Below are 27,683 nucleotides of genomic sequence, written 5' to 3' on the forward strand. Positions count from 1 at the left end.
TTCAGAGACTGGATCGTGAAAGGACAGGGATGGTTGATTACAGGTGGGCTTTTCTCATACAGTACACACTGTCAGACTGTTATGAGTGTGTAAAGAAAACACCACACATCATCAATAACCTGAGAACTGAAAAGAAAATTGTCATGAACTGTCCACACATTTGTTTGTCCTAAAAAAAAAACTCAACATGAGCAGACGTTTATGGTCAGAGTGTTGAAGTACGGCAAATGTATCTATTTATAAAAGTATTGAGAAACTTTTGTTATTGACCAAATACTTATTTTCCACCATAATTTGCAAATAAATTCATTAAAAATCCTACAATGTGATTTTCTGGAAAAAAATTTCTCAATTTGTCTGTCGTAGTTGACGTGTACCTATGATGAAAATTACAGGCCTCTCTCATCTTTTTAAGTGGGAGAACTTGCACAATTGGTGGCTGACTAAATACTTTTTTCCCCCACTGTACATAGCCACATTTCATGCCAACTTTATTCTCACCCAGCTAAATTAGATGGGATGATGATCTTTAAATGCATGTGCCTTAGCTCAATAGTGTGACCTCTGTTATTTAAGATATACAGTATCATTTAGGGCCAGGGTTGGCAAAGATCCTGCTCAGACCATAGCTCTTTTCATAATGTCTGGGAAAGTTCCCAGGTGTAGATGCACACCCATGAATCATCTGGGAAAATTCTAATACCACATCATTATATGACATACCTGCACTAAACATATCCTAACAGTTAGAATATGTTTGTCAAAGATAGCTGACGTCTCACAGTTGTAAAAAGGAGTCTAGATACTATGTGACATGTATCTTTAATAGTGACGGTGTGGGTGTGAAGAACACAGATGCTGATTTTCTCGGAGATATCACAGGCTTTATAAGTCTGCGGACCAACAAGTCTGAATCATAACCATCTCGACTACTCCAGAATGATTTCCACTCTGTTTGTCTTAGCTCTCCTGAGAACCACCTTGGCCTTTGGGGTATGTGTGATGTGATTCTGGTGCATTTCTCTCATTAAACTAACTGATGTCTATAGAAGTGACTTGTTTATTCGCCTTGTTCTCAGCCTGTAGGCCTGTGGAGTGAGAGGAACGGGACGGAGGATGGAGGGGGGAAGTGCTCCTGTGAGGCCTTCCTGCCTGGCTCTACCTTCCCAGTGGGAGAGCTGGTCCTCCTGGAAGAGACAGCTGTGCAGATCAACCACAAGCTGGAGATGGAAATGAACAAGGTACACCAGTATGGAGTCACATAGATGGTTACAATAGCCTATCACTCTCTGACGCACTATATACCATACATCCTATCATCAAATCCAATTTTATTTGTCACATGCGCTGAATACAACAGGTAGACCTTACCGTGAAATGCTTACTTATGAGCCCTTTCCCAACAATGCATAGTTAAAAAGTAAGAAACATTTGCAAAAAAGGAAATGGTAACACAATAAAATAACAATAACGAGATTATATACAAGGAGTACCATCATACAAATATAGCTAAGCTATAAAGATTCTACAATAAGCAATAGTTCTGATGACCTACTATTTTCTTAACAGTAGTTCAGTTTGCCTATTATAATGTGGCTTAAGGTAATTTGCATATAAAATATCCCTCCCCTCCAGTTTGAGACATATGAGAGCAAGCTGACAGTGTATGCAGAGAGGATAGTGAACCTGACAGTTTTGGTGGAGATGATGGAGAAGAACCCTGATGCGTACAGTGAGGCCTACATGCAGGATGTGAAGGTGCAGATCAAACAGGTGGAGGCTCTGGTACAGGAGCTCCTGGGCTCCGTACAGACCTCCACTACCGTCTTTGAGTCTCTGCACCAGCAGGTAACTACCCAAGAACTGTACCTAACAACTCATCTGGCCACGATACAGCTATAAACAATGACCATGTCTACTTCAGACATGTATCTTTTGTAGTACTTAAACTTCTGGTCTTATGGATGTTTATCTGTGTACCCTCAGATCTCCTCCATGGTGGTGGTCGTGACCAAGCTGGAGAGATACGATAAGAACCTGGTGTTGGTGACCCGTCGTGAGTACATCAACATACAGATCAAACTGGAGGAGTGTGAGAGGCGCCACAATGAGATCTTCAACCCCAACATCGGTAAGTCTAAGACTACTTTTATGGTGATACACATCCGCCTCATGCCAAAACATCTGTAGACCATTGCATCTTTGATGTCACTGACTTCACCCTCTTTTCTCAGGGTCCTGTGAGCACGGAGGTATAACCAGAGTCAGCAAGCCCATCGTCAATCAACTGAATGCCCACTTGAATGCTGGGTACAAATGGGGAGGCTGGGGGAAAGATTCTAAGCCTGTGCATGGTTCTGAATCTCAATACTGGTACTCTGGGTATAGTGGTGCCTCAATTGTTGACATTAGATTTTACAGTAGCTACAAAAATCTTATTTTGAGAACTCCATTTAAACACCAAAGCTTGACAAGTAGCTGGTATGGAACTGGTAACAATTTCATTGTACGTGATAACACCCTGTATTATCAATTGAACAACCCATTTAGCATGGCCAAACTGAATTTTACTACAATGAAATATGAGTACAGGGTGATTGCAAAGGCTAGCACCAGATTCTCGTACGGTCACTCACCCAATCAGAACCTAGACTTCGCTGCTGATGAGAATGGGCTGTGGGTGACCTATGCCACAGAGGAATCCAAGGGTAAAATGGTAATTGCTAAAATCCATGAGCCATCATTTGGTATAGAGGAGTTGTGGGAAACCAGTGTGTACAAACCATCTGTGAGCAATGCTTTCATGGTGTGTGGGGTTTTCTATGCTGTCAGAACAGTTGACATTCACTATGAGGAGATATTTTATACTTATGACACCAAGACAAAACAAGAGAGCTACATTACTATTCCATTTGAGCGGTTCCAGGACAAGTATGTCAACCTGGACTACAACCCCACTGATCAGAAACTCTACATGTACAATGATGGCTACTATGTTAACTATCATCTTTGGTTTGACAACCAGGCCACTGTAAACACAACACATCCCTTGGTCAGATAAAAGGCCTATTGTGGCATCTCTCATATTGAAACGCGTTATACTCAAATCAGATTTCATCTCTTTTGTAGTTGCTCTGATTATGTAGAGTACCCTGTTTCATGCTCAACTTGTTGATTTTAAATAAATCTCTGATGAATCATTATCTTTGTGTTCAAGTGTTTACTTTTGATATTACATCTGAAATAATACTGTCTTCATTATATTCAAGTATTATGATTCCTTCAGTCTTCAGTCTAAATCAACATCTGTATAATGAGGTGTATATTGGACAGAGTGAGCCAAATGCAGGTCAGTTGTGGCTAATAAGCATGATACAGTGTATTTCATATAAAATACTTTAAATGTGTCCCTTATGCTGATAACCTATTGGGTGCCAAACAGGAAGTCAGATGCCAATACATTGTCTGGCTCTAGACTGTCTTGTTCATCTTCATGCAGGCCTACTGTAGGTATTAGGCAGTCTCACTCACCAACATCACAGAGGGGTTTTGTCGTACTGTTTCAGGGGATAATCTCTCTCAATATGCAGCACATTGTTAGGAATTAATTAACAATAACACCCTTCATTTCTGAGTATACTTAGTCTGCTCATTATTGATATCTAACCATATAGAAAATAAAACTTGTACAATATGATGTGAAATGGGAAGGCTACTGCAAAGTCTTGAAAGAACAACATTTGTCTTTGTTCCTTGTCTTATCTAAAAAATACTATGGTAAAACCATGTTGAACATAGACCCAATCCTCTTTTGGCCTCTTTGGCCATTTATTTTGTTAGCAATACAGTATGGATTGAAACTATGGAAAGTGGCTTGAGTGTTAACTATTTAAATGTGGTTCATGTACAGGGGCTGGATTCAGTCTGTATCGCCGAAGCATTGCGGATGATCCGCATTCCGATTGAGCCGACATATGCAGCGTTTACCGTGAATGCATTCTCTGCGACAGCAGAAACATTGCCTTTATTAATTGTCAATCACATTATAACGCGGATCTTCAGCCCCTATACTTCTTACCAACATAACAATCTAATGTCCCATGTGAAGAAATAAAGTAGCATAATACTTGTGAATTGTGTGCTGGAACTTGCTAGGCTATAGAATTGGAATAAGGATGAAAAAACGTTATTATACTATGCTTATCTCAACATGTACAGTCGTGGTCAAATGTTTTGAGAATGACACAAATATTAATTTTCACAAAGTCTGCTGCCTCAGTTTTTATGATGGCAATTTGCGTATACTCCAGAATGTTATGAAGAGTGATCAGATTAATTGCAATTAATTGCAAAGTCCCTCTTTGCCATGAAAATGAACTTAATCCCCAAAAACATTTCCACTGCATTTCAGCCCTGCCACAAAAGGACCAGCTGACATCATGTCAGTGATTCTCTCGTTAACACAGGTGAGAGTGTTGACGAGGACAAGGATGGAGATCACTCTGTCATGCTGATAGAGTTAGAATAACAGACTGGAAGCTTTAAAAGGAGGGTGGTGCTTGAAATCATTGTTCTTCCTCTGTTAACCATGGTTACCTGCAAGGAAACGTGTGCCGTCATCATTGCTTGGCACAAAAAGGGCTTCACAGGCAAGGATATTGCTGCTAGTAAGATTGCACCTAAATCAACCATTTATCGGATCATCAAGAACTTCAAGGAGAGAAGTTCAATTGTTGTGAAGAAGGCTTCAGGGCGAGCAAGTCCAGCAAGCGCCAGGACCGTCTCCTAAAGTTGATTCAGCTGCGGGATCGGGGCACCACCAGTGCAGAGCTTGCTCAGGAATGGCAGCAGGCAGGTGTGAGTGCAACTGCACGCTCAGTGAGGCGAAGACTTTTGGAGGATGGCCTGGTGTCAAGAAGGGCAGCGAGGAAGCCACTTCTCTCCAGGAAAAACATCAGGGACAGACTGATATTCTGCAAAAGGTACAGGGATTGGACTGCTGAGGACTGGGGTAAAGTCATTTTCTCTGATGAATCCCCTTTGTTGTTTGGGGCATCCGGAAAAAAGCTTGTCCGGAGAAGACAAGGTGAGCGCTACCATCCGTCCTGTGTCATGCCAACAGTAAAGCATCCTGAGACCATTCATGTGTGGGGTTGCTTCTCAGCCAAGGGAGTGGGCTCACTCACAATTTTGCCTAAGAACACAGCCATGAATAAAGAATGGTACCAACACATCCTCCGAGAGCAACTTCTCCCAACCATCCAAGAACAGTTTGGTGACGACCAATGCCTTTTCCAGCATGATGGAGCACCTTGCCATAAGGCAAAAGTGATAACTAAGTGGCTCGGGGAACAAAACATCGACATTTTGGGTCCATGGTCAGGAAAGTCCCCAGACCTTAATCCCATTGAGAACTTGTGGTTGATCCTCAAGAGGCGGGTGGACAAACAAAACCCCACAAATTCTGACAAACTCCAAGCATTGATTATGCAAGAATGGGCTCCCATCAGTCAGGATGTGGCCCAGAAGTTAATTGACAGCATGCCAGGGCGGATTGCAGAGGTCTTGAAAAAGAAGGGTCAACACTGCAAATATTGACTCTTTGCATAAACTTAATGTAATTGTCAATAAAAGCCTTTGACACTTATGGAATGCTTGTAATTATACTTCAGTATACCATAGTAACATCTGACAAAAATATCTAAAAATACTGAAGCAGCAAACTTTGTGAAGACCAATACTTGTGTCATTCTCAAAACCTTTGACCACAACTGTAATATCCTGCCACGTTGTTGATGACTGATAGTAAGATCCTGTTATGTAGTTGATAATGTCAGGTGCCATCTACAGTATGCCGTCAATAACATGTCTTCATAACTGAAAAACTGTCCATATGGCCAGTTTCTCATGCACTCCATGTCCACATCATTGTGATCAATAAAATGATGAGACAGATTTCACATAATTGTACTTGAGTATTTTATTACAAGCAAACAAGGATGTCTGCATATAATGTCACAAGAATTGAAGGTCTCTTATGCAACAGCAGTAATTATGGGAAGAAGCAAGATGTTTCTGATAAGCTGATAGGAGGGTCTTTAAAAACCTAGAACAGAAAGACAAGGAGCCACATCAGAACAACACTGGATACAAGATGGTTCCATTTCTTATGTTCCTGCCTCTCATTTGCCCTGCAGTGGCTTGGCTGGTAAGGGACTCTCATTTTCTCCTTCCACTAAAACTTGACAGCTAGAGACACTTCCAAAAAGAGTGCTAGTTTACTACTTGTGTGAGCTACCACTGTGAAGTTCAGTCTGAACTTGTATTTTCCCCCAGCCAATGGAGGACTGGGACTCTGGCAATGTGACTGCATCTGTAGGTGAGTCGGGGCAATGCCTTTGTCATGTGTTTCTACCTGACACCACCTTCCCTGCCGACCGTGTTGAACACATGCAGCAAGTCACCAAGGATCTAATGCTGGAAGTGGGAATCCAGATAAATAAGGTACTATTGTATTGTAATGAACACCATGAGGTGTGAACCCCTTGAACAGGATTGAATCCATATTGCATTTACACACCAGGTTTTAGAGTGATGTTAACAGTAGCCTACTCCAGTATATGGAACAAGTCTTGTAAACCTTGGAGGAGATGCATGTGTATATTTAACTGAGACCTCATTCACAGTATACCCTACTAGATATCTTACACCGGGACTACTACCTGTGTCTCTCTTGCAGCTGGACAGTTACAAGGGCAGGCTTGTGATCTTTTTGGCTGAGTTAAGCAACCTGACTATCCGAGTGGAGATTGTGGAGAGCGGCCCTGAGAAGTACATCCGACTGGATTTCGAGCTTCTCAGGATCGAGCTGAGAGAGTTCGAATTGTTGGTGACACAGCTGAAGGATTCCCTCAACTCCTCCTCACCTATGTTCGACAGCCTGTACACTGAGGTAAATGGGTGATAGGTAGACAGATATAGCAGAATGACTATTAATGACTGGCAGTGGCATGATAATTAAGTGACAGGTAATATCATGCGGAAGCAAGAGGAATGTTGCTGTATGGAACAAATGACCTATTTGTCCTTTGTACACATGCATCCATAGATTCGCAACATGAGCCTGATTGTAAACCAGCTGGAGAGCTATGACAAGAGTAACCTGGAGGTGATCCGTATTGAGTTTGGAAAACTGCAGAAGAAGCTGGAGGAGTGCCAGAAGAACCAAGAGGAGGGCATAAACCCAGATATTGGTAAGGAGCCTCTGTGATAGTAGCATTGTTAACATATTGTATCATTAGATCAAAAGCAGTAGTTTGTGGATTTGTTTGTCTTATATATTATTAATAGCTATTTATGTTTTCCCCCAGGCTCCTGCAACCATAAAGGCATTGCCAGTGTAGGGAAGCCAGTGGTCAGCCAACTGAATGCGAACTTGAATGCGGGCTACAGATTTGGGGGGTGGGGGAAAGACTCAAAACCCAATCGTGGCTTCGAATCAATGTATTGGTACGGTGCCTATAGCAGTGCCTCAGTGCATGACTTTTATCTTTACTCCGACTATCAAAATCTGGTTTTAAGGAATTCATTTAAACGACATAACTTGCCAGATGGATGGCAGGGTACCGGCAACAATTACATTGTTCATGGTAACACCCTGTATTATCAGAAAAACAGCCCATTCAGCATGGCTAAACTGAATATGACCACATCCAAATATGACTACAGAGTAATTGAAAAGGCCAGTGCAACATTCTCATACAGTTACTCAGCCAATCAGAACATGGACTTCTCAGGCGATGAGAATGGGCTATGGGTAACCTATGCCACCGCTGAATCCAAGGGTAAAATGGTCATTGCCAAAGTAAACGAGGTTGAATTTGGTATAGAGGAGCTGTGGAATACCAATGTATACAAAGCATTGGTAGGCAATGCCTTCATGGTGTGTGGTGTTCTCTATGCTACCAGACCAATAGATGTTCACACAGAGGAGATCTTCTACTCTTATGACACCAAAACAGAGCAGGAGAACTACCTCAGCATTCCATTTGAGAAGTTCCAGGATGAATATATAAACCTGCACTACAACCCTATTGATCAGAAACTCTACATGTACAACAAGGGCTACTATGTGTCTTATAGTGTCAAGTTTAACAAAGACTAGAGCCTCCCTCTGGTCTATTGTATCGTGACTGATGCGACTGATATGACGCTCTGACAGCATGGGGCATTGACTGAATAAATACTCATTACATTGTCTGATGTATTGACTTGCATTCAAAACTCATGTCCCTTGAATTTCTGAAATAAAATGAAACTGAAGCATTGAAATAATTGTCTGTGTTCTATTTCGGTTCATTTTCAGTTGGATTGAAAATGTAAATGTTTGTTATTGCCATAATTACTAAAATACCCAGCCACTGTGTCAGATTCGATCCCATTACCTAAGGCAGTCCAATGAGAAAGAGTATAAGGATGCAATATCCCACCCCTTATTTTTCAGTAGAATTTGAGTCACCCTGTATAACTAGTACCTCAATATGACTCATCCCCAGTATGATATCAGACCCCTCCCACCCTAGTTTTGGGCTGATGGGCTGGGCTGTGGTTTACTCTCTCACACCCTCACCTCTCATTTCCCCTCCCCCTCCCATCTCTCCTCATTGGGCTCAGGCTGGGGCTTCCTCCTTGCTCCTCTGTAAGCAAGCCCTCCTGGGGTTGTTCTTTGTGCTCCAGTGAGAGTCTGGCTCCTGTAACTCAGGACCAAATCAGAGCAGATTACACTAACCAGGCAGGGTGAGCCCACATAGCATCCATCCACTGCATATACAACAATGAACCATGCACATTGTTTTATTCTTATGGTTTAATGTCACTGTTGTACAAATCCATTGACTCATTCAAATGTGGATACAACATTATACTGTAGCATACTGTAATATATTGCAAAATCTATCTGAAATAGAAAAAAGGTCTGGAGACACAGCAAGACAAAAACAGCACTGTCTCTTTAAATCTTGCATCTGTCAGGATGAGGGGGGAAATGAAGGCCTTGTCAGGGTGCACCGGATTAGACAACACGGGTGTCCTCGTGGCTAATGGTACCACTGTACATCATCGCAAGCCAATACGCAGCCTCACTGAGCTCTCTCCTCCTTTTCTGTGCAGAGAGGGAGGCTGCTGAGGACGAAGGAAGGCTGCTGCTGGGGCAGTGGGTCTAGGCATGCTGATCACATCAGGTAGGATATATGTGTGCATGTACTGTCTGTCGTGTGGCAACCATGATGTGTGTATGATGCAAGCATGTCTATCCATTCCAGACAAACAAATGGGATTATTCCATTGTGAATCTTGTGTTATCTGGCTTGTCTCTACGTGTACATCATGTTTTTCGTTAGTATCAAGGATATTGGTGCATGTATCATGGAAATACTGCAGGAGGCTGACTGCATGTAATTGCTGTGAGGATTCTCAACAACAGACACACTAGGGTGCTGCAGTGCTACTTGGCTTGACTTCCCCTCATTAGACTGTATGAGGAATGATAATGAGTGGGTGTGTATACAAAGCTAACCCCGTGTCACAATGATACTGTGGTAAGGCATCAGCACATTTTCATAGTGCACTTTTGTGGTATGCTAAGAGCTACTATGATTACAATACAGGGATCTGCCCACAGCTTTCGTACAGTAACGTTCATATGTACCCACTGGGCACAGACGTCATTTCAACGTCTAGTTTTGATTTACATTTGGTTCAGTTGTCAACTAACGTAAATTCAATGTGAAATCAACAACAACAAAAAACGATGTCATTGGATTTAGGTTAAAAGTTGGGTGAAAAAAATACAAAATGCTCTTAGGTTGATTACTTTTTACAAATCTAATCAGTTTCCCACGTTAATTCAACATCAACACATTTATATTTTTGGTTGAAATGACGTGGAAACAATGTTGATTTAACCCGTTTTTGTCCAGTGGGTATTTAATCTGACAGGAGTGGGTGGACATCAGGCAGTTAAGTACTTTGAGTCATCCTTCCTCCTCACCACCCCTGCAGCACTGACTGTCTGTTTATTCATCAGCAATAGTACTACTGAAGTAGAACTGAACTCTCTGATAACCAAGGTTCGTATCGTCATGCTTGGAAACAAAGACTTTAACCTTCAAGTGGAGGAGGATAACCCCCCAGTGAGCCGACTAACTGCTGCCAGAGATGAGTCCCACTGCTCATAGGACCAGGGAGAAAAGGTGAGACACTCCACATGCTTATGATCTGATGAGGAGGCTGGTGAGGGGAGGATGGCTCATAATAATGGCTGGAATGGGGTGATTGGAATGGTATCAAACACATGGTTTCCATGGGTTTGATGTGTTTGACACCATTCCATTTATTCCTTTCCAGCCATTACTGTGAGCCCGTCGTACAACTGACTAGGTATCCCCCTTTCCTATCCCTTCCCTTTCCTTTCCTTCCCTTTCCTTTCCTTTCCCTTTCCTTTCCTTTCCTTTCCCTTTCCTTTCCTTTCCTTTCCTTTCCTTTCCTTTCCTTTCCTTTCCTTTCCTTTCCTTTCCTTTCCTTTCCCTTCCTTTCCCTTCCTTTCCTTTCCTTTCCCTTCCTTTCTCTTCCTTCCTCCCCAATTAGGGTGCCACCAGCTGCCTGTAAGGGGAGAGGAACAGAAACAGTCTATTATTGGTCACATTACTTTCACTTTACTCTCCGTTTCATGCTTTGCCGTCATGTTTTTCTCAGACAAGTGACTAGTTAAGGGATTTATTGTATTCCTGGGGAAATCTTGACTCTTGGCTTTTGGCAGTTACCATCTCTGGAAGATTTGATCAATCATTCACTGCCAGCATAAGGATTATTCTTAGGAACTTCCCTTAAAGAGAGTAAAGTCTTAGCGGTGGCAGGTCGTGTTATGACCCCTCCTAGGATATACAGTTCAGTGTGATTACATATAGTACAGTACACTCTGTTGTGCGGCTGCTAGGCCCGTCTGGACCTCCACAGGGCCGATCCTGGACAGCCTGGACAGCCATGGCCAAGAGAGACTACTTGGTGGAGGCAGCCAAGCAGATCCGCATGGCTCTGGACAGGGAGGTCAGTGAAGACTATGAAGCTGCCTTCAGCTACTACAAGAACGGGGTTGACCTGCTTCTCAATGGAGTTCAAGGTACAGTGGTAAATCTACGGTACTGTAGAGTATTGCTGTCAACATGCAGGGTTCTGGTTAGGGTGAAATTGAATAGAGCAGGTTAAGGCTTGGCAGACTTTAGCTACTCAACACAGTGAGAACAAGTCATGCGGCATGAAACAGGAACATGTAGATTCATCTGTTCATGATTCATCCATTTTAAAGCAGAATTAAATAGTTCCTATGAAAAACAGGAAGTCAGAAAGCCAAGGTCAGAGAAAGATTTCCATACTGGTAAAGCATGCTGGATATTCTCTCTCTCTCTCTCTCTGCTGTGCTAGTGAAGTATGTCAGCTATATTCAAACAGAAGCGTTTGAATTATATGAGGTTATTTCAGTTTCAGTTTAGTGAAGTGAGGTTTCTCCATTGTGTGAGAGGGAGAGAACTGAGGTCTGACGTAGTTGGTCTGTCTTCCAGTGGACCCTAACAAGGAGCGCCGGGAGGCAGTGAAGAGGAAGACTACTCAGTATCTGAAGAGGGCAGAGGAAATCTTTATCTCCCACCTGCAGGACAACCTGGGGAAGGGGAACTCTCACTTAGGGGTAAGAAGATTACATTTAAACCCTCATTTGACAAGATTAACATTCCATAATACTGTGCATCTTATGAATGGAAATCAACCCACTCTGATCATACATGTTACTCTGTGATACTGGCCACTCATTTTCCAGCTTTTCACTCCTGTGTTGATTCATATGTCTAGTCTGTTTATTGAAGAGGTGGTTAAGTGCTATTAATGTTAGCACCGCTGAATCATTTCCTTCTGGGAAAGCCCGAGTTAAATCCTCAGAGCAACCAGTCTGTGCTGCTTACAGTCTCTCTCTGGAGATAGGCCACAGAACAGCACAACAACCCCATTCCCCTCTGTTACACTACACCCGACCCGGGATAGAAGATCACATTATATCTGCCAGGGTGCCTCGCACTGGCTGGCTGGGCGCTCTCTCTCCCCCTCTCTCTTATGTAACATGCTAATATCTGTCCTAAGATTGTAACTAATCCTTGAGTAGAAGCACTATTTCAGAATTGAATTAAACACAAAGACACGTGTCCACATCCCTGTTATCTGTGCTGTACTGATCTGTAATCTCTTTTTATCACCAGGGTTACAGTAGTCTGAGATTCCGGCCAATCAGACACCTGAGCTGCCCAGTGGAGGATCTGGAGATGTGGAAAGTGGTGGGGATCATCGATAAGGTAGGGAGGTTTTTACACTCACTGCTCTCAACCAGACAGAGTGTACTATAACTGTTTGTTACAGCTGATGATAATCTCTTGAACATACATCCTGGCTGTAGTTACCCCTTTATTAACCATAACAACCATGATGCTTACCTACAGTGAGGGAAAAAAGTATTTGATCCCCTGCTGATTTTGTACATTTGCCCACTGACAAAGACATGATCAGTCTATAATTTTAATGGTAGGTTTATTTGAACAGTGAGAGACAGAATAACAACAAAAAAATCTAGAAAAACGCATGTCAAAAATGTTATAAATTGATTTGCATTTTAATGAGGGAAGTAAGTATTTGACCCCTCCGCAAAACATGACTTAGTACTTGGTGGCAAAACCCTTGTTGGCAATCACAGAGATCAGATGTTTCTTGTAGTTGGCCACCAGGTTTGCACACATCTCAGGAGGGATTTTGTCCCACTCCTCTTTGCAGATCTTCTCCAAGTCATTAAGGTTTCGAGGCTGACGTTTGGCAACTCGAACCTTCAGCTCCCTCCACAGATTTTCTATGGGATTAAGGTCTGGAGACTGGCTAGGCCACTCCAGGACCTTAATGTGCTTCTTCTTGAGCCACTCCTTTGTTGCCTTGGCTGTGTGTTTTGGGTCATTGTCATGCTGGAATACAACCCATTTTCAATGCCCTGGCTGAGGGAAGGAGGTTCTCACCCAAGATTTGACGGTACATGGCCCCGTCCATCGTCCCTTTGATGCGGTGAAGTTGTCCTGTCCTCTTAGCAGAAAAACACCCCCAAAGCATAATGTTTCCACCTCCATGTTTGACGGTGAGGATGGTGTTCTTGGGGTCATAGGCAGCATTCCTCCTCCTCCAAACACAGCGAGTTGAGTTGATGCCAAAGAGCTCGATTTTGGTCTCATCTGACCACAACACTTTCACCCAGTTCTCCTCTGAATCATTCAGATGTTCATTGGCAAACTTCAGACGGGCCTGTATATGTGCTTTCTTGAGCAGGAGGACTTTGAGGGCGCTGCAGGATTTCAGTCCTTCACAGCATAGTGTGTTACCAATTGTTTTCTTGGTGACTATGGTCCCAGCTGCCTTGAGATCATTGACAAGATCCTGCCGTGTAGTTCTGGGATGATTTCTCATGATCATTGCAACTCCACGAGGTGAGATCTTGCATGGAGCCCCAGGCCGAGGGAGATTGACAGTTATTTTGTGTTTCTTCCATTTGCGAATAATCGCACCAACTGTTGTCACCTTCTCACCAAGCTGCTTGGCGATGGTCTTGTAGCCCATTCCAGCCTTGTGTAGGTCTACAATCTTGTCCCTGACATCCCTGGAGAGCTCTTTGGTCTTGGCCATGGTGGAGAGTTTGGAATCTGATTGATTGATTGCTTCTGTGGACAGGTGTCTTTTATACAGGTAACAAGCTGAGATTAGGAGCACTCCCTTTAAGAGTGTGCTCCTAATCTCAGCTCGTTACCTGTATAAAAGACACCTGGGAGCCAGAAATCTTTCTGATTGAGAGGTGGTCAAATACTTATTTCCCTCATTAAAATGCAAATCAATTTATAACATTTTTGACATGCGTTTTTCTGGATTTTTTTGTTGTTATTCTGTCTCTCACTGTTCAAATAAACCTACCATTAAAATTATAGACTGATAATTTCTTTGTCAGTGGGCAAACGTACAAAATCAGCAGGGGATCAAATACTTTTTTCCCTCACTGTATGCAAATAGTACCATGTCCTAAAATGTCACAACCATCTAATAACATACTACTCTAAGCTCTATTTAAACTAACATAACATGTATGTCAGAGCACCTTACCGATCACTGCACCTGTACACAGCCCATCTGAAATTAGCCCACCCAACTACCTCATCCCTATATTGTTATTTATTTTGCTCTTTTGCACCCCAGTATCTCTATTTGCACATAATCTCTTGCACATCTAGCATTCCAGTGTTAATACTATTGTAATTATTCTGCACTATAGCCTATTTATTGCCTTACCTCCATAACTTGCTACATTTGCACACACTGTATATATATTTTCTGTTGTATTTTTGACTTTATGTTTTTTTACCCCATATGTAACTCTGTGTTGTTTTTATTGCACTGCTTTGCTTTATCTTGGCCAGGTCGCAGTTGTAAATGAGAACCTGTTCTCAACTGGTTTACCTGGTTAAATAAAGGTGAAATAAAAATAAAAATATGTCTTCTCCCCAAGGTCCTGATTGTCCAAAGCCTGATTACCAAGGACAAATGTGTTGTTAAAGTAAGTACTTACTCCTGAGCTCAACACTACCAATACAGTATGTCAGAGGACCAATGTGGCAGACAGGTAGTAAAAGCAGTGCAGCTGTCTTATCTGTGTAGATGCATATCCAGTGCACAGATGGCTGTTGTCCTGTCCGGACCTCTGCCAGCCATTCTGTGGCAGCCCAGTCAATGGGAATACTCTCAGCCGTATCTCCCTGAGTATCCTTCACCATTGATCTGGCTAAAAGCTATCCACTCTGACCCTCTTAGTGCAAATGCACCTCTGATTTCCGTAACCAGAGAGTTGTTATTGGAAAACACTGTAGCAGGGGTGGCTAAGGCGCAGGTCTCAGTAGCCTCATTTATACCTGGCACTACCATGCATCATGTGTCTTGATCTTGTCCACATTCTGATTGTGTCCACATCTTGAGGAATGCGTCTACATATGGTATTAAAATGTGTCTTTTGTACAACCACTGTGTCCACATTGTGACCAGATTTCCTGGTCTCTCCTTGTATCAAAATTATTTTATGGATATTCTTTCATAATAATATTTATTTATTTTAAGACGCATATTGATGCCTTAAGTCAGTAGTGCCACCTGTCAAGGATTTTAAAGGACAGGATAATGATTATTTAAATGGTTTCGCTGCCCAGATCCTGTCTACCCTTGTAAGATATCCAGACACAATGCATGCCTGACTACCTCCGGAAGTGGTCAGGAAGATCTGATCACAATGCGTATTTTAATCGTCTACACCTGTCTAAAAATGTGGACAAGATCAGGACGAAGGATGCATGTTAGAACCAGGTATAAACGGGGCTAGAGAAGTTGCTATCTAGGCACTGGTAGAGCCAGCTTTTGTAGAGATATGAGTTTTTAGATTTCTGTCTTTATCAATTAACTATAGACAAAGTTAAGACTAGACAGAAAACTATTTGTAGTACAGTAGTGATAAGTTGTATTTTGACCAAGGTAATAGTAACAGCATAGTAATAAGTGTATTGTTCTGTTGCACTGTCCTCTCAGAGCCTGCCCAAGTCGGGCTGGGAGAGCCGGGACCAGCCCACTATCATCCCCCAAGGCGTCCCCTATATGGTGAAGCTGCTGAAGTACTATGTCAGTGAGGACGCTGTGTACCTGCATCTGGAGCATGTTCAAGGTGAGCTGAACACAGGCTCTGCCTGCCAGCCCTGCAGTATGGGAGATTTAGCTGATGCTCTTACCTAGCCTATAGCAATGCAAAGGGAGATTTATGTCCATGGCATAGCAGTGGACCTACAGTTTAAATGTTTTGTTGATGGTTGCACTCTTCAGCCATTTTGGGTCAAGGATGCCACAGAGAGTATAAATAATTGCTGAATTAAAATTAAGAAAAACTACTATTGTCTTATGATGTATTGACTTTTCTATGCTCTGTAGGTGGAAAGCTTTTCTCCAAACTGTCCAAGGTCAGGAAAGACCGAGCCAAGGAGCACCCAGAATGCTACAGTCCCAGCCAGCACAGGATCAAACTGAAGAACAGCTACACCTCCCCTACCATCAGCTCAGACTACACCTCCCCTACCATCAGCTCAGACTACACCTCCCCTACCATCAGCTCAGACTACCAGCAGAATGACAGAGGGGGCACATGGACAACCCCTCTCCTGGAGAGCGAGGAGAGCCCAGACACAGACTCCCCTGCATCCTGGCACGAGGCTCAGCAACGCCTGGAGAGCTGCAGCACCCACTCCTACTGCGAGGAGACAGGCTGCCTGCAGAACAACTCCAGGTCTACAGCACCACACGCTCTGGCCACACAGCCCTCCTTATCTGGGCCAATGAGGACAGACATCAGTCCCCATATCCATCCAGCAGGCCACAGTCAGTGTTTGCACTCTGAAACTCAGGACAAGCCTGCTCTTCCTAGTCATCTGTGCATCGACCAGGCTCCTGATGTCACCTCTGAGCCTTTTGGGAAGGCCACTGGAACAGAAAAAATAGAATCCAGTTTGGATTTCAACGTGGTGTGGAAGGCTGCTGATCCGACACAGAATTGTGAGAGTTCAGCCCCATATGCAGTGACTGGTACTGACTCAGATATAGCTGCAGGTAATCCTGTACCTCAAACAACTCAGACCTCTTCTGGTGGGACAGGGTCAACGGTGAACTTGAAGAATCATTCTATCAGTTTGTGTTCACAGAGAAGTTCTGTTCCCAATACATTGCAATTACCCCTCCATAATCGAAGCCAGGCTAGTGAGAGAGCAACTTTGACCTCCTATGGCTCTCACCAAGGGAGTGTTTCAGGTAGAGACCTTGAAAACACTGTGGGTGTGGAGATATCCACACACCAGGGGGAGCAGGTAAACCATCACACTACTGAGGAGAGCATGGTGAACTCAGTAAGCAGGGACACAGAGACATCCCAGCCTGGCAGAGTTGTGTGTCCCTCTACAGTAGACAAGCTGAAGCTCATAAGGACATCCTCAGGGAGCTCTCAACCCCCTTCTGTCCCTCACTGTCACAGTGCTGGGACACAGCAGGAGACCCAGCCAGGCATCTCCCTGGCCCCCACAGGGGCGAAGTACCATGTGGGGCCTCCTTGCAGAGAGCCAGGGGAGGAGGTGGAGGAGGGCTGGGAGCTGAGCCCTGTGAATAAGGACATCCCCCAAGGGAAAGGATCACTGTGTGACCCCAACACGCCTGGCTCCACAGGAGCCTCCACACAGTGTCGGAAGGGGGACATGGATGCTTTCCTGAAGTCAAAGGGATCAGATGGACAGGGTGAGGATCAGATCATTGAGGTGGAGAGCTGGTGCCACCTGCCCAAGTTCCCAGCCAAGGCCTCCAGAGGGAGAGACAGGGCCAGGCAGGGCTGCTGGGGGCTGCCTGAGGCAGAGGTGCGTCTGTTGGGGGCTCAGATCCTCGTGGCCCTGGAGAGTCTTCACCAGCAAGGTGTCATGTGCCGTGACCTCAACCCAAAGAACATCCTGCTTACCAGCATCGGTTAGTCACCTAAATCACTTTAACTCCGTAAGGTTTTTGAGTTGTTGAGTTTTCAAGACTCAACTTAAAAACTCAAACTTTGGTTGTGACGTATTGGCATGTTTCTCAACAGGAAAGGTCTGCCTGACATTCTTTGGCCAGTGGAGTCAAGTTCAGTCAGAAATCAACTCTAAAGCTATGGAACAGATGTACTGTGCACCAGGTGAAAACAATGTTTATTCAATAAACCTGTCATATGTTACAACAGTTACACATAGGGTTCCTACCCTACAGTGCCTTCTAGTGGTGAGAATCAGACATTTAGTTTGATCCAACAATAAACCTGTGAATAACAGTTCTGTTTGTTGTTGGCCAATAGAGATTGGAGGTGTGTCCAAAATCACAGAGGCTTGTGATTGGTGGAGTCTGGGTGCATTGCTATTTGAACTTCTTACAGGAATGGTAAATAACATTTGTATTGAATAATCTGTCAAGTTTATTCAATCCAAACATGTATGTATATTGATTAGAGTGCTGCCTACTGATCTGTTGATAGTGTATCTGTGTTGGTACCATTATCAAGGCATTGTTGTTGAAACTGTATGCCTGTTCCTGTGCCTCCAGCCCCTGTGGCAGTTCCACCCAGCCGGGGTGCATTCTCACACCCAGCTCCTGATCCCAGACCACCTGAGTACTGCAGCCGCCTCCCTGCTCACTGAGGTAAGGCCTGAGTCCCCTTACACACCCATATGGCCTGTACTGTAAATACCTTAGACATATACACACACCTGCTGCTAGCCTGCTACCAAAGACACACACAGCCACAAACATTGTACAAACTCCAATTGGCTTTCTGAATGAGTGACTATTGTGTGTTCCACAGCTTCTGCAGTTTGACGCTGGTTATCGATTAGGCTCTGGAGGCGGTGGTGTGAGTGACATCAAGTGTCACCCCTTCTTCAATGGTGTCTCCTGGAAGGCACTGAGCAGTTAGCAGGTCAACAGACCAGGCTATCTGTCTGTAGCCTGAATGCAGCCTGAAAAGTTATCTGCAGCCAAGTAAAGTTGGGCAGCCACTGCCCCCTTGTGGCTAAAATAATTGAAGCCCTAGCTCTGTAGCGACTTCCTGAGTATAATAATAATATAATAATATGCCATTTAGCAGACGCTTTTATCCAAAGCGACTTACAGTCATGCGTGCATACAAAGTATCTTGTACTTTCCAAAGAATGATAGATTAGAATTGTAATTCAGAGCAGCAGACACAGCCAACATGTCAACCGTGCAACAACCAACCTCTGCCTGCTGTGTTCTTTGTAACCTCCATGTTTGAATGATAGAGGCTAGTGTAAACCTCACCTGGTCTTTTGACATACAGTAGGGCAAAATGTACTCCTGGGTGACTTTTTGGGTACTTCTGTTGTAGAAATGACATGCAATACTACTACTGTTAACATATCCATGTATATCATCACCAAGCATGAAAACTGATGTTTTTCAATGTCAAATACTTTTTGGACAGTCAGCCAATAATGGTTGTGATAAACAGCGTTGACAATAAGGTTCATAAAATGAAGCAATGCATCTGTGCTGTGTTAGTCTTTGATACACACTCATGGTCAGCCTTTTTTCTGGTCATCTGTACATAGCCTATATCAGGGTTTTCCAAACTCAGTCCTGGGGCCCTCCCTGGGTGCACGTTTTGGCTTCTGCCCTAGCTTGATGAGTTGGTTATTTGAATCACCTGTGTAGTGCTAGGGCAAAAACTAAACCGTGCACCTAGGGGGAGCCCCAAGACCAAGTTTGGGAAATCCTGGTCTATGACTATATTTCTACCACAGCTCAGACAGTCTACCCACTTCCTGACTTGTAAGTGATGTGGCGTGTTCTCAGTCTCTTTTTAAATGTCTCCATTTCTTTTAAGCTTCCAAGGCCTGGCAATATCTATTTTAAACTACACACCAGCCACCTGGTTTCTGAATTGCTCTTATCGGCAATCATTTTGACAGCATTCTGTAAAAAAGGCAAGTGTCTGTGTAAACAGAAAACAAAATGCATAGTTAAGATTTCATTGGTAAAAATATTATTTTTTTAACAGCAGAAACATTTTCTTAGTGAGCGTGAATCAGATGTCAGGACCCATTGATTTCATCAGTGTAACAAAGCATCAACAACCTGTACCATGAACATCTTAGGCTATAGTGATGTTGCAGTCCATCTTGTGATAGGTAACAATTGTTATTTTCTCAGGAAAAATAAATGAAAAATACTTAATGCAATTTTTTGCCAAAAATATTACAATTATTTGACAAATATTTATTGTAGGTAGAAACAACTCAAATTACGCTTTGAGTTGTACAACACTCTCTCCCTGCCCTAGACACACAACATTTAGCATCAATATTTTCACAATTTCAGCCCATGCAATTAGACCAAAAGGTGCATTGGACTTTTCAAGTATCCCTTTGCCTAGTTAACCAACACAATAAAACGTCTGCAGTTTAGGATCATCATCAGGCAGGTATAGCTGCTGCGTGTGAAGGGCGGTAGGTTGGTTTGTTTAGCCATTGACTGTGGGGAGGCTGGCTCACATGTCCAGTAGCAGCACTCTGGGATCTTCTACCACAGTCTTGATCTTACGCAGGAAGGTGACCGCCTCTCTGCCGTCGATGAGGCGATGGTCGTACGTCAGAGCCACGTACATCATGGGGCGGATCTCCACCTGTAGCAGAGGAGGAGGCGCTTCAGAGACAGACAAATACTGCTTCCTGTCTGTCTCTATTCCACATATGATAAGGGGGTCTCCTGAGATATGAATCTACAATATAGGAGGTAAATCAAAGTCTACAGAACAGAGCCAACACCCACCTTGCCCCCGATGGCCACTGGCCTCTCGAAGATGCCATGCATTCCCAGGATGGCAGACTGCGGAGGGTTGATGATGGGCGTGCCAAACATGGATCCAAACACGCCACCGTTGCTGATGGTGAAGGTTCCTCCATCCATGTCTTCCACGGCCAGCTCATTCTTACGGGCCTGCAATCAACATCATCAACTTAGAGAATGCACAACAAAGTCCAACAAGTACAGAGAAATCCATGTTCTCCTACCTTCTCCCCCAGCTTGTTGATGGTCTTCTCAATGTCAGCAAAGTTCATTCCCTCCACTCCACGGATGACAGGCACCACCAAGCCCTGCGAGACAGGACGAATGAGATATTCAGAATTTTGGTTAATGTATATCAGCCCTGTTGTAAAAGTGTTCAATGTGAGTAGCCAACCATCGGCATTACCTTTGGTGTTGCTACAGCCACACTGATGTCCACGTAGTCCCGGTACACAATCTCTTTGGTGGTGTCGTCAATGACTAAAAAGAGAAAAGGTATGAAAATAAGTTTGAAAATGTTAAATACTGTATTAACTAATACACTTTAAATCAAATCAAATTGGGGGGGGGGGGGGGGTCAATGTAAATAGTCCAGGTGGCCATTTGATTAATTGTTCAGCAGTCTTATGGCTTGGGGGTAGAAGCTGTTAAGAAACCTTTTGGACCTAGACTTGGCGCTCCGGTACCGCTTGCCGTGCGGTAGCAGAGAGAACAGTCTGCTTTAGCGTCTATGATTCACTTCCTTGAAGCATATAGCGTTTTGTGTGTCTGTGGGGAGGGGAGGACCCACAGACAATTTTAGCCACATATACGTTACCAGTGAAGATGAACCACTTCTTGACTGTGGCTAGTTTAAATAGGCCAGAGAGGCATTGGCAGAGTACACACTAAGTACGGTTGTCTATGTAAATCTCGTTCTAGTTCTTAACCAACTTAACCACATACACCTGACACCAGTGGATACTAAATGTGTGTTTCCTTATTCAGACTGATATGAGAAGTAAAGCAAATTCTGGGAAAGAAGAGCACACCTCCGTTGACGGCAGGCTGTTCCATCAGAGCGTATGCTGAAGCCTTGACAAAGGCAGACATGAAGCCGAGCTTGATGTTGTGTTTCTTCAGGAAAGCGTCTTTGTAGGCCTTCCTCATCTCACTGATGTTGCTGTGGAGAGAATTAGACCAAGTCAAAATGCTGTCGTCCTACCCTAATTATTTTCTGGAAATTTTGGAATAAATCGACAAACAAATACATTTGTCATAGACAGCTCTCATATTGATAGATAGCATACATGCATTACACTCAATCTTTTCAACCAAACCTAAAAAAACGACCCACAGTTTTTGGTAAAAGTTCAGCTTCTCCAGGTCATGGTGATTAAGTGCTATTGACACTGGGCTAATGTTTCACCATTGGTCATTTCTCCTCTGTATGATGAAAAGGGACTCTTGTATCTCTTTTTAATTGTTTAACCTGGTTTAAACTCTAGGGTTTCTTCGCTAACGGCATTAGCCTCTCCCAAGACACTGAGAAAGGAGAGAAGAAGCGATAAAAATCTTCACTTTCCAAACCCTCTAAATCTTATTGGCCTGTCATAAAAGCCCATATCGGTTGAGGCAGCTCGTCCACTCAGAGCGCAGGTCTCTGTGGGCCCCAGTAGATGCTCTGGTCTCCTGGTCTGACTGCTCCTTCGGCTACAGATGAGCCCAGGCCTGGAAGTCTTCCTCCAGACCATCAATGCCAATTCAATTAGGATGCAGAGAAATCCCTGAATAGCTGAAAGTTGACACCCCGCATTTGCATGGAAAATAAATCCTCAAAGTGTCATCTTTAGCACAGGGGTCAAATGTGGGCACTAACATTTCCTTGTAAATGAATAAAGCCCCTGTTTTAAGAAATCTTATCTTTTTTTTCACCAATATTACGACCAAATATTTACATTCCATCGTTTAAGAGGGCATCGGGTTTCAAAAAGCTTTTCCTATTGAGCAGATTCAAATCTATAACCATTGTCTGTATGGTCTCAGCTTGAATAACACCTAGAAGTATAGCCTTTCTTTGCTTTTGACCTTACTTCATCCAGATACGTTTATTTTAGAAAGGACATATAATCCCTAATATAAATGTATACAGTGTGGTAGTAATGTTTAATATGTGCTAGATGAGTAATCAGCTCCCTTATGATCCATTTCCTATCTAATAGTGATAGGGCTTGATAATGTAAGACAACTATTCTGTTATTGCCTACCTCATGTCGACCTCATTAAATGTTGTCAACATAGCGCAGGTGTTCTGGGCTTCCTTCAGTCTCTGGGCGATTCTCAGACGCATACGGTTCATCTTCACCTGAGACAGAAATTAGGAAAAAAAAAAAAAATCACTATTTTAAGAATTTTCCCAGAAATATTTTATCTTAAGAGAAAACATCACAACAGCTATACATACTATCAGATACTGTTTTGGTTGTTGCATACTCTACCAACACTATGGTCTGAGCCATTGTGAATAATAATAATAATAATAATAAGTCTCCTTTACTGCAGTATTCCTGATTATGATGCCTCACCCTGTGCTCTGTTCTGTCTGGTTTAGCCCTTCCATCTGTGACAGCGGCTGGGGAAGCAGGAGCAGCAGTGGGTTTGATGGCTGAAACTGTACCGAACAGACAGGGGAACAGGAGTTTTTAGTTGCCACGCCACCTCTTCTTAGCCATTAGCAAGTGTCACTGTCAACAGGCAAGGGCCAAGTGATTTATCCTATTTCCATAATCAACAGTGCACACTGGTCACGCTAAATACTTCTCACATGACAATGAGTCCATTGAGTGGCTGACAGACTAACCTGGTATGGCAGAGATGGCAGCTCCTGGCACGGGTGGCACTGGGGGCATAGTGGTAGGGATGGGGCCCACTGCAGAGGGAGCAGGAGAGGGAGGTGTGGCAGCAGCAGGGGGTGGAGGGGCTGCTACTGATGCTGCTGGGGACTCTGCAGCTTGGGCAGCAACAGCTGCAGAGAGAAAGGTATAAGAATGCATTAGGCAAGATTAATATTAGACAATAGCAATGTGTTTACTGTGTAGGTATAATGTGTATAATCTAATAGCTCTGTAAACACAACATCTACCATGTGTCTTGAATTTAGAAGATTTGTTAAAAATGTGGTAAACTCAGTGGTACTGACCTCCTTTCCGGAGTTTGAAGAGAGCCTGTCCTCCTTCGACCTTCTCCCCATCAGGGACCAGCAGCTCCTCAATCACCCCAGCAGCAGGAGACGGCACCTGCACTGATGTCTGTGGAGCGACACAAACCATCAAGGACCATGATGATACATCTTCCCATGGGTCTGTTACTCTAACAATCTACAGTCAACTGTTAGTTTATTACTTTATAAGGCTGTTGTAAAAATGGCAGTTCAAAAGGTGAGTGATTCAGTGACCATTAAATAATTCCAGAACTGTCATACCTTGTCCGTCTCAATTTCACAAACCACCTCATCCTCTTTGACAGAATCACCAACCGCTGTAAAGAGAGAGTTGCATTTAGAGTGGCAAACAGATAAATATCTACCTGCCTGCAACCAACATCTGAATGAGAACAAAGAACACAGAGACAAACGGACAGAGAAACACACATAAGTTACTGTACCTTTCTCCCACCTAACATCCCCCTCTGTGACTGACTCTGCAAATGCAGGTGTCTTTACTGTGATGACTTCATTCCCTAAAAAGACAGAGACAACACAATACTGACTTCATACAACTCTTGTAGTGTTACACAAAATCACATTACTGCTTAGATCACAAGGGTCAAATAAAAAGGATGGGTGTCCAGGCTAATACATACTGCAAGCTACAGATGTCTTGAAGTATCTGATTTGGAAGACGCTGGACCTGGCATCACATTTCCTACAAATAAAACAGTCAATACAGAAAGTATAACTGCACAATACAAGGCTAAAACACAGCTGAAGCAATGTTCCAATGAGAAGACAGGTCAATGGTGTAGCTATAATACTTACGTAGGGTTGTTGACAGTGACACTACGGCTAGCTGACAATCCTGCAGGACAGATGACAACAGTACTGAGTTCTAGTGCAGAATCTCAAACTACACTGAACAAAATTATAAACGCAATATGCAACAATTTTAAAGATTTTACTGAGTTACAGTTCATATAAGGAAATCAGTCAAAACTCATTAGGCCCTAATCTATGGATTTCGCATGACTGGGAATACAGATATGCATCAGTTGGTCACAGATACAAAAAAAAAAAAAAGCAGGGCGTGGATCAGAAAACCAGTCAGTATCTCGTGTGACCACCATTTGCCTCATGCAGCGTGACACATCTCCTTTGCATAGAGTTGATCAGGCAGTTGATTGTGGCCTGCTGAATGTTGTCCCACTCCTCTTCAAAGGCTGTGCAAAGTTGCTGGATATTGGCGGGAACTGGAACAAGCTGTCATACATGTCGATCCAGAGCATCCCAAACATGCTCAATGGGTGACATGTGTGGTGAGTATGCAGGCCATGGAAGAACTGGGAAATGTTCAGCTTCCAGGAATTGTGTACAGATCCTTGCGACATGGGGCCGTGCATTATCATTCTGAAACATGAGGTGATGGCGGCGGAAAAATGGCATGACAATGGGCCTCAGGATCTCGTCACGGTATATCTGTGCATCCAAATTGCCATAGATAAAATGCAATCGTGTTCGTTGTCTGTAGCTTATGCTTGCCCATACCATAACCCCACCGTCACCACGGGGCACTTTGTTCACAACTTTGACATCAGCAAACCACTCGCCCACACGACGCAAATACGTCTGCCTGGTACAGTTGAAACTGGGATTCATCCGTGAACTTCTCCAGCGTGCCAGTGGCCATCGAAGGTGAGCATTTGCCCGCCGAACTGCAGTCAGGTCAAGACCCTGGTGAGGATGACGAGCATGCAGATGACGGTTTCTGACAGTTTGTGCAGAAATTATTTGGTTGTGCAAACCCACAGTTTCATCAGCTGTCCGGGTGGCTGGTCTCAGACAATGCCGCAGGTGAAAAGGCCTGGGCTGGCGTGGTTACATGTGGTCTGCTGTTGTGAGGCTGTTTGGACGTACTGCCAAATTCGCTAAAACGACTTATGGTAGAGAAATTATCATTATATTTTCTGTGGCATTGTGTTATGACAAAACTGCACATTTTAGAGTGGCCTTTTAATGTCCCCAGCACAAGGTGCACCTGTGTAATGATCAGCTTCTTCATATGCCACACCTGTCAGGTGGATGGATTATCTTGCAAAGGAGAAATGCTCACTGACAGGGATGTAAACAAATTTGTGCACAACATTTGAAAGAAATAAGATTTTTGTGCGTATGGAACATTTCTGGGATCTTTTATTTTAGCTCATGAAACATGTGACCAACACTTTACATGTTCCATTTATATTTTTGTTCAGTATACTTCATAAAGGAAAGAGTTGGGTTCAACTACTGTGATTTACACGCAGTTTCAAAACACTCACCTGACACAGCCCGCTGTGCAGACACATTGTTTCCCTGTCAAAAAGACCAGCAACCTGTTAGCTATCAATATAAAGTGATCATTAAACAATTCAAAATATAATTACATTTACATTTTAGTCATTTAGCATATATCATATGCATATGTTATATCCCCCCTTCTAAAACGAGGGAGTGAAACTGCATAAAACCAACAATAGGTGTTTGTTACCAAGGACCATGTTTACAATGTCCACATGAACAGTCTGACAGACAGACTTGGACATACTGTACCTCCCTGTCAAAGGTCAGTAGTGGTGGTGGTAGTGGAGGTGGGGCTACTGCCACGTTGAAAAAAAACTGGGTAACTCGGAACTCTCCGACTTCCGAGCGTTCAAGTCAACTGGGAACTAGGATCGTTTTGTCAACTGGGAACTAGGATCGTTTTGACTGGTCATCCAACTATTTAATGCATGCGTGTTAAACCAATCAGTGACTTCAACACATGGAAACAATGTAGGCATACATTATTATACAAACAGACTGCTAGGGGATAACTAGCTACTATAAATAAATATATAACCAAGTGAAAATAGATTGATAGAGGGCTGTCTTATCTGTGTATTTGAGAGTTCGACTGGTTTGTTTAATCTAACGTTAGTTATGCAAAGATTGGACAGTCAATGTGATGTAAAATCTGAATAAAAACATATAGCTATTCTAACTAGGCAAAATAAAATAGTCTTTATCATCACAAAAATAGCTATGTGTGCTAGCCAAAACTCAAATGACCTCAGATTGTTTTCAATAGAGGCAAGCTATCTAGGTAACGTTAGCTAAATAAACCACAGGTTGGCTAACTAGTTAACTTCGTGAAACCACATAAAATGTTAGCTATAATAAAATGATATTAGAGACACTGCTTTAGAATTCAAAACCGGGTTGAACCAATGTCTTGCCGGGGAATCGGGTGTCATGCTGTCCTTGGCTTGCAATGTGAAGACCTACGGCGGCCTACTGCTCGCACCGGCGGCGCTTCTACACCTCTCCTAACGTAGACCTCAGCATTGGCAGCAGCATGATGAAGCTCCGCGTGAAAGTGTTCCATTTATGTAATGCCTACCTGACGAATGACAGCGAGAGAACGACAGAAATTCCGGGTGAAACACCGGGTGTGGGATAACATGGTGTCTGATATGACAGCAACCTGTCCGCGGGAGGGTTCTCCTCTCCTGTAGCACGCCAAAAGCTGCTAAAGGCGGAAGCAGTGTGGGAGGAACCAAGAGCCCCAGCTAAAGAGGGGAGTGATCAAAGGGCTGTCCCAAAGAGGATTCACTGTGGAAAAACTAGTGGCACAGTGAGTGAAAATGAGCTACAATAAATGTGCATTATGCATGTTTTATTTTTCCTAATCTATCCCTAAATATGATTGGATAATTACATAATAAGATTATTCATTTGGATTTTACGTCAGTTTATTAATGTGTAATATAGCTTTAAAAAATGGTAGGCCAATTAAATCACTGATACTGTGATCTCTAGTCTACACTCAATAAAGTGAGTGCCTACCGGTAAACAAACAATCAGTTCACCACAAATTGTAGCCTACATTTTCTTCTCATTCCATAATCTGTTTTCTTGCTAATTGTCCTCAAACTCACCACTCTGAAATATT

General features: G+C 43.3%; 4 protein-coding genes across 4 annotated transcripts; 3 read left to right on the forward strand and 1 right to left on the reverse strand.

Moving 5' to 3' along the window:
* Positions 1-939: 939 nt before the first annotated feature.
* On the forward strand, positions 940-3,061 carry olfm4.1 (olfactomedin 4, tandem duplicate 1; the record flags this gene model as incomplete). The annotated part of the gene is made up of 5 exons (XM_084143997.1): positions 940-993; positions 1,080-1,241; positions 1,636-1,848; positions 1,987-2,131; positions 2,235-3,061. The coding sequence occupies 5 exons, from the start codon at positions 940-942 to the stop codon at positions 3,059-3,061; spliced, it is 1,401 nt and encodes a 466-aa protein (XP_084000123.1).
* Positions 3,062-6,339: 3,278 nt separating this feature from the next.
* olfm4.2 (olfactomedin 4, tandem duplicate 2) lies at positions 6,340-8,164 on the forward strand (the record flags this gene model as incomplete). Its single annotated transcript, XM_084143998.1, has 4 exons — positions 6,340-6,504; positions 6,740-6,952; positions 7,109-7,253; positions 7,371-8,164. The coding sequence occupies 4 exons, from the start codon at positions 6,340-6,342 to the stop codon at positions 8,162-8,164; spliced, it is 1,317 nt and encodes a 438-aa protein (XP_084000124.1).
* A 2,876-nt stretch (positions 8,165-11,040) lies between these two features.
* Positions 11,041-19,617, forward strand: rps6kl1 (ribosomal protein S6 kinase-like 1; the record flags this gene model as incomplete). Its single annotated transcript, XM_084143999.1, has 11 exons — positions 11,041-11,176; positions 11,616-11,740; positions 12,303-12,395; positions 14,630-14,677; positions 15,694-15,826; positions 16,087-16,758; positions 16,957-17,655; positions 17,768-17,857; positions 18,014-18,096; positions 18,259-18,354; positions 18,518-19,617. 11 exons carry the CDS (start codon positions 11,041-11,043, stop codon positions 18,626-18,628), a joined length of 2,286 nt encoding a protein of 761 aa, XP_084000125.1. The 3' UTR covers positions 18,629-19,617.
* Positions 19,618-19,694: 77 nt separating this feature from the next.
* LOC311102886 (dihydrolipoyllysine-residue succinyltransferase component of 2-oxoglutarate dehydrogenase complex, mitochondrial-like) lies at positions 19,695-27,256 on the reverse strand. Its single transcript, XM_084144344.1, has 15 exons — positions 27,132-27,256; positions 26,032-26,065; positions 24,536-24,575; positions 24,361-24,422; positions 24,163-24,237; positions 23,981-24,036; positions 23,699-23,807; positions 23,360-23,524; positions 23,085-23,170; positions 22,767-22,864; positions 21,552-21,682; positions 20,927-21,000; positions 20,745-20,828; positions 20,503-20,670; positions 19,695-20,356 (listed from the first exon to the last, which is right to left on the reverse strand). The coding sequence occupies exons 1-15, from the start codon at positions 27,192-27,194 to the stop codon at positions 20,222-20,224; spliced, it is 1,380 nt and encodes a 459-aa protein (XP_084000470.1). The 5' UTR covers positions 27,195-27,256; the 3' UTR covers positions 19,695-20,221.
* Positions 27,257-27,683: the final 427 nt, after the last annotated feature.

Source organism: Coregonus lavaretus (genome assembly GCF_964263955.1).
Source record: "Coregonus lavaretus genome assembly, chromosome: 27".
Classification (NCBI taxonomy): Eukaryota; Metazoa; Chordata; class Actinopteri; order Salmoniformes; family Salmonidae; genus Coregonus; species Coregonus lavaretus.